Source organism: Pteronotus mesoamericanus, unplaced genomic scaffold (genome assembly GCF_021234165.1).
Source record: "Pteronotus mesoamericanus isolate MK-2021 breed Mesoamerican mustached bat unplaced genomic scaffold, CSHL_Meso_final contig_263, whole genome shotgun sequence".
NCBI lineage: Eukaryota > Metazoa > Chordata > Mammalia > Chiroptera > Mormoopidae > Pteronotus > Pteronotus mesoamericanus.
This window is the reverse complement of record NW_026555112.1, coordinates 14,061,425-14,067,424: the sequence shown is the minus strand read 5'-3', so window position 1 is coordinate 14,067,424 and position 6,000 is coordinate 14,061,425. Positions and strand designations below refer to the sequence as shown.

Sequence of the window (6,000 nt, the reverse complement as noted above, 5' to 3'; positions counted from 1 at the left end):
TTGTTATGGGATGTGGCGGTGAGGAAGTAAAATTAATGGGATATCTTTCCAGTGTTAAAGGAGATTCCATGTCCATCTGCAGGGTGACAGTAGGGCTGCTGATCATTATGGGATATCCCTTTGACAGGACAGGAATTGTTATTATAGGCTGTGGAGCTGGAGTGAGTGTGTGAAGGTTGAAGGTGGTGGTGTGAGGATCTAGACCCTGGCCTCCAGGGGTTGAGGGCAGCTCCAGGGGGTTGGTTATTATGGGATGTCAGTATAGAAAGTGGGAGAGTGATTATTACAGGATTTGCGTGGGAGGAGGCCGAAGTGTCCGTTGTTGTAGCGTGTGTGTGGGGGGGGTGAGTTTCTGACTATTATGGGATATCAAACTGGGGGTGGATGAGTGGTTATTATGGGATGTCTGTGGGGGCTGGGGGTGAGTATTATGGGATGTGAGGCTGAAGTGCTGGGCGGGGTGCTTATTATGGGATGGCCACGGGGAGGGAAAGGTGACGAATTATTATGGGATGTTAGCATTAAGGCCAACAGTGAAGAAGTTGGCAAAGAATGGCTATTATGGGATGTCTGGGGGGGGAGGGTTAGTTGCAAAAGGTCTGCAACATTAGATGTCAAAGGCCTTGGTATATGTGTGTATGGGGAATGTGTGTGTATATGTGTGTGGTGGTGGTGGTGGTGGTGGTGGTGGGGGTGTCCGAGTGTATTATGGGATGGCCAGGAGGTGGGTGGTTGCCCGGGTGACAAGCGCGCGCGCTCGAAGGGGGCGTGGCCAATGGTTGCCTGAGCGACGAGGGGGCGGGGGTTGCCCAGGAGACCTAGGGAGGAGGGTGGCGGTAGTGGAGGGGGGGTTGGAGTTGGTTGAGGTTATTATGGGCTGTCCGTGGGGGGGCGGGGCCTGTGCGGTGGGATTTCCCGGCCGGTGTTTCGGGCCCTTTAAGAGGCGACGCCGGAGCAGGAGCCATTTTCCCCCCTTCGGCCGCGGCGAGGAGGAGCCGGAGCGGGAGTGACACCGGGCCGGACCCTACGAGACCTGCGGCGGCTCCGGGGTGAGGAGAGCGCAGGGTTCCCAAAGAGACGCCCCTTTTAGCCGAGCCTGCCCCGAGGGTCATCCCACCACCCGCCGGTTCCTCAGGCTTCCCCAGACTCGCGGACCGCCCCCTGCCCGGAGGAGCCGACCCTTCCTCTCCCTCCCCTGCAGGGCGCCACCCCCCTTCTCCCGCCTCAACCCGGCCGGAGTCTGGCTCACCCGCGACTCCCACCTCGGGCTTGGTCTCCCACAATGCCCGGCGCCCGCCCCGTGGCCCTCTGCTCACTTGCCCCCCGGGACACGTGGCCCGACCCCCTGCCCGGTGAGAGCCCTCTGGCCCCCAAGTTCCTGCGTGCAGCCCCCCGGAGCGCCCGAGCCTCCACGCCCCCTTGTTCCCCCGCTGCTCCTCGGGAGAACCTGAGTTGTCCCAGAGGACAGCCTTTGGAGAGCTGCCCTGACTAGGGACTGGCCCCTCCCCAGGCGCAGGGAGGCGCCCCCCCACCCCCAAGTGACCTTGTGTCCCCGAGCGCTTCGCCGCCAGCCGCCTCCGTCGGCCCCCCCGCGCCGCGGCCACTCGGACCCTCCTCCCCCCGTCACACCCCACTCGGTGCAGCCCGGCTTCCCCCCTCTCCACGCCTGCATCAGTTTGCCCTCGGGGGCGTCGCTGCCTCTCATCTGCGGGGCTCCAGTGGGGGAGCCGGCTTCCGGGCTGCCCCTGCGGAGTGTGGAACTAAGTTCAGCCTGAGTGGTTCGGGTGCCCCGCTAGGGTGGCTGGGGTGGGGGGGCCGGTGGTGGTGGTGGTGGGCGGAAAGAGCGGGTGGGGATGGGGGAGGGGGACAGTGCGCGTCACTGACTGTTCTCTCTCTTTCCCCCCTCCCCCGCACAGTGACTCGGGCCAGTGTAGAGGGCCCCAGGCCGCAGGCGGGAGCAGCTGGGCCAATTCCCTGGTCGGGAGCGGAAGGGGATGGCGTCGGGCCTGGGCTCCCCGTCCCTTTGCTCAGCGGGCAGCGAGGAGGAGGATATGGATGCACTTTTGAACAACAGCCTGCCCCCACCCCACCCAGGTAACATCTTCCCCAAGGACCCAGGGCAGGAAGGAGGCATTTGGGCCCTCCCTAGTGATTCCGGTGAGACAGGGCTTAGTTTCTCTCTCTGCAGAGTCTGAGGTAGAGGGCATCCGAAGGGAGTGGTTCCCTTCTGCGGAGCTCTTGTGGGAGTAGGGTGGAAGCCATGTGCCTCCTGGGCTCCTGGACGGAGATGCAAGCTTGCTGCACTGTCTGTCTTCAGGAATGCTATGCAGTTCCCAGTTGAGGGAGCTCTCCGGGCTGGCAGGCATTACCTTGTGTGGGTCTTTGGAGGAATCCAGGTAGCTGGGACCCCTGGAGGCGGGGTGGTGGTGGTGGTGGTGGTGGTGGGAGGAGGGGGTTGAGGGTTGCCTTTTGATGAGACCAGCTGGACAGTTATGGTAGTTAGGATCCTGTGGCCGCTGCTGTGGAAAGGAAAGAGGGAGTGCTGGTTACTCTCTATCTGATTATTTTTAGCTTTTGATCAGTGACTGGTTTTCTGTGCTGTTTTTACTGTGTGAAGTTTGAATTGCGCTCCTTACTTAGCTGGAATCCAGAGCGCTTTTAGCCAGGGAGATTGCTGGGCCGTTTTGAGCTGGGGAATGATGGGGGCTGGGGGTAGAATATTACAGCCTGAACGATATACTAGCAGGTGTGAAAGAAAGGAGGTGACACCCTGGCCACCCCTCCTTCCCAGGCAAGTGGACATAATCCTGGCTTTAAAAAAAAAAATATTTTTTTGAATGTGCCTCTGTGCAGGTAGCGTGGGATTTGGGCTGATGGTGTGAAGTGTTTGTGTAGGTGTGTTGTGGGTTGCACTATCTGTGTTTTGGGGTGGCTCCTTGAACTGGCCAAACCTGTGTGGTTATAATTACTGTGCTTTATTGAAGTAACCCTTGTCTACCCCCCAAATGATTGATGTCATGCTTCTAAGCAGATGTCTCCCTTGCCCGTCTCCTTCAGAGTCCCCATCTAAGTCATTTACTTGTTTCCTTGGCCTTTTTTTTCTAGTTATGTTTTTTTCTACATGCCATTTCTTCATTCTCTTCGCTTATATTTTTGCTTTCATTCCGGAGCCTGCCAGTCCTGTTTCTGTTGCCCATGGAACGTCTTTCACTTTTGCCTGCCTTCTCCTCAGCTCTAGCGGCAGGTTGGGGTGGTCTGGGAGAGAGTTGTTAACACATTTGGCATTTTCTGAGTTGGAAGTCTTCACTTCAACCTGAGGCCACTTAGGTCAATCTTGTTACTGAGTTTTCAGCTGCTGGGATAAAGAACTTAGGCTTGAGTCCTCTCACTGTGCAGGGCATGGTGGCAGGTTTCTGTGCTGTTGCCCAGGGTGGGGGTGGGGTGGTAGTTGTGATAATGCGATCACATCCTTTCTGTGAGGGGCATGAGAAGTGGCAGTGCCATCTAGCCAATGTTGGTTGCACATTTTGGCTTCCCTCTGACCCCTCGCTCAGTCTGAGGCTGCTGCCATGTCTCCTGGAAGCTGTGCAGGCTCCCCAGGTGAGCTCTGCCCCAAGCTGTAGCATGACCCAGTTTTCCCACTTGCCATATCCTATTCCTGCCCCGTTCCCAAATCCCTGTTCCTCTATGTCTCAGCCAGTTTGCTGCTTGCCATATCTGTACCTTATCTGCCTGAGAGGTTTGGGGGGGGTCTTAGGTGGATGGGAGGGTGTCTTCTCTGCCTTCATGGGTTTGTCCTTGTCTCCCTTTCCAACATTTATGGAGGTGGTGAAGAAGATGACCCCAGAGATGTAGCTGATTGAAGTGGGGGTAAGGGACTGGAGACCTGGGGACATAGGGACGTAGGGATTACTGGGAAGAAGCCGTTAAAGAAAATGATTCTTTCTGGTGAGATCCAGACTGGTGTTCCATTCCCAGGGGAATGGGAGGGGCTTTCTTGTGCCTGGCCTGATCTGGGCTGAGTCGGGGGGAGGCTGATAGTGCTTTGTCCAGCCTAATGTCTCATGTTCCCTAGTATCTGCCTTGCTCAGGAAGGGCGGAGCCAGAGGCATTTTAGGGCTAGTTCTAGGGGTCAGGAGCTAAAAGCATGTGTAGAATTGAAGGAAACACTATTGTCGACCACTATTGAGGCCGCTGCTCCTTTTTCTTGGTGTGAACATGACTCCCAAATGTTTGATAGGTGGCAGGAGGTGGTTTAGGATCTGTGGCCTGGACTTTGGGTGGGGGTGATGAGGAAACAGAGTTTCAGAGACTTTTTGTGGGTTCCCATTCCTCATGGTCAGTCATTTGGGTATCAAATTTGAGGAGAAGGTTGTATGCTCTGACCACAGTTCCACTGAGCCTTTGTTAAATCTTAGCTCTGGTGATTGAAAAAATAATTAGGATTGAGGGAGTAACCCAGTCTCTCTCATAGTATTACCTTCATGTTTGTCTTGGGTTTCCTTGCCTTGGATGTTAGGGTACCCTGTTGAGAACTGTGTCATCCTGGAGGAGGTGTTAGGAGAGGTGACATTTGAACCTGGGGCCAGGTAATAATTTGGGAAGTCTTCTGTGAAGGTAGTCTTTCCCCAGCTACCTCTCTCAACCCCCTCCCCCTCCCCTGCCACTTCCTGTCTGTCCTGTGTTGGCAGCTGGGTGCCCTGGGCTGGCTTCTGCGGTCAGGAGCCATTTTCCCTCTCCTCAGCGGGTGAGGCACTCCCTCCTCTCCACTCCCTTCTCCACTACCCCCCTCCTTGGGCGGGGGTGGCTTGGGAAGAAGGAGAAAGAGGAGGGAGGAGGGAGCTGGTGTGCTGGTGTGAATGTCTGTTACAAAGGAAGCTGCCTCCTGGCCTTCTCCTCCCCCTCTGTGCCCCTTCCCACCTATCCCTGCCCAGGAGCTCTCAGCTTTACCCCAGGCTTTGTGTGTGCTCCCAGCCAGGGGAGGAGGTGGAGCCAGATGGGAGGAGGATGGGGGGGGGGGTGGAGGAGATGTGACAGCTGGGCTGATTTGGGCCCCTGGGGAGAAGAGGCTACTGACCCAGGAGAAGCTGGGGAGAAACAGTAGAGCTGGAGAATGGGAAAAAGGAAATTATGTTTGGGATTGGGCTAGCAGCAGAACCTGGACTTGAAGGTTCTGGTTGTTTTGAGCTAGGACGACCCAAAAGGGCAGGTGAAAGGTATGGTTTCTGGAACCCCTGAACTGACATTGTTCTGGAAATACGGTGAGGTGTATGCCACAGTTTTTGCCATCTGGATAGGCTCTTTCATTCTCATTCCCTGATTTATAGATTACTTGGTGGCCAGTTGTAGGAGGACTAGACATAATTCTATTACTTGGTTAACGATAAGCAGCTTGATTGAGCTACATTGGCGATCAGCATATAGAAGACTCCTGTTAGGAATAAGGGTGAGGAGGCAGGGGTCTGGACAGCTGCCCGTGGTGGGTCTGGTCTAGCCTGGCAGTGCTAATTTGGGTCTATACAGCTCCCTCTTTGTCTCATTTTGTCCTGAGTCTCAGCTTCCTTCTGTGGAGAGTATAGCAGTCTCTTCAGTGGAATCTGGGACAAGAGATGGGGGAATAACGTCTAAAGCCTCTAGATTAGGCTCTAACCTTTTGCTATTGATCTTTTTCCTGCTTCTCTCTGTTTGCCAAATGTATGTAGAAAACGAAGATGACCCAGAAGAGGATTTGTCAGAAACAGAGACTCCAAAGCTCAAGAAAAAGAAAAAACCTAAGAAACCCCGAGACCCTAAAATCCCTAAGAGCAAGCGCCAAAAAAAGGAGGTGAGTGGATGACTGGATGCTATGGGGAGTGAGAGGAAGCAGGGAGGAGCTCTGAAAAGGGTTGGAGGGCTGCGGTGTCTGTTTCTTCCTCTGGAGTGGTGGGCCAGGTCCTAGGGACAAGCCTTAGGGCTGTCCTGAGGTCAGCATGTGTGTAGCATGTGTGTGTCTGTCTCCCT

General features: G+C 55.5%; 1 protein-coding gene across 8 annotated transcripts in view; it reads left to right on the top strand.

Moving 5' to 3' along the window:
• The first annotated feature begins 935 nt into the window (after positions 1 to 935).
• CHD4 (chromodomain helicase DNA binding protein 4) overlaps positions 936 to 6,000 on the top strand; it is a 28,482-nt gene continuing 23,417 nt past the window's right edge. For all 8 annotated transcript variants that reach the window (XM_054574729.1, XM_054574728.1, XM_054574730.1 and 5 more), the window contains exons 1-3: positions 936 to 1,049; positions 1,917 to 2,094; positions 5,703 to 5,824. In XM_054574729.1, the coding sequence (XP_054430704.1) occupies positions 1,995 to 2,094; positions 5,703 to 5,824 (222 nt within the window). In that variant the 5' untranslated portion in view covers positions 936 to 1,049; positions 1,917 to 1,994. The remainder of the gene's footprint in view (positions 1,050 to 1,916; positions 2,095 to 5,702; positions 5,825 to 6,000) is intronic.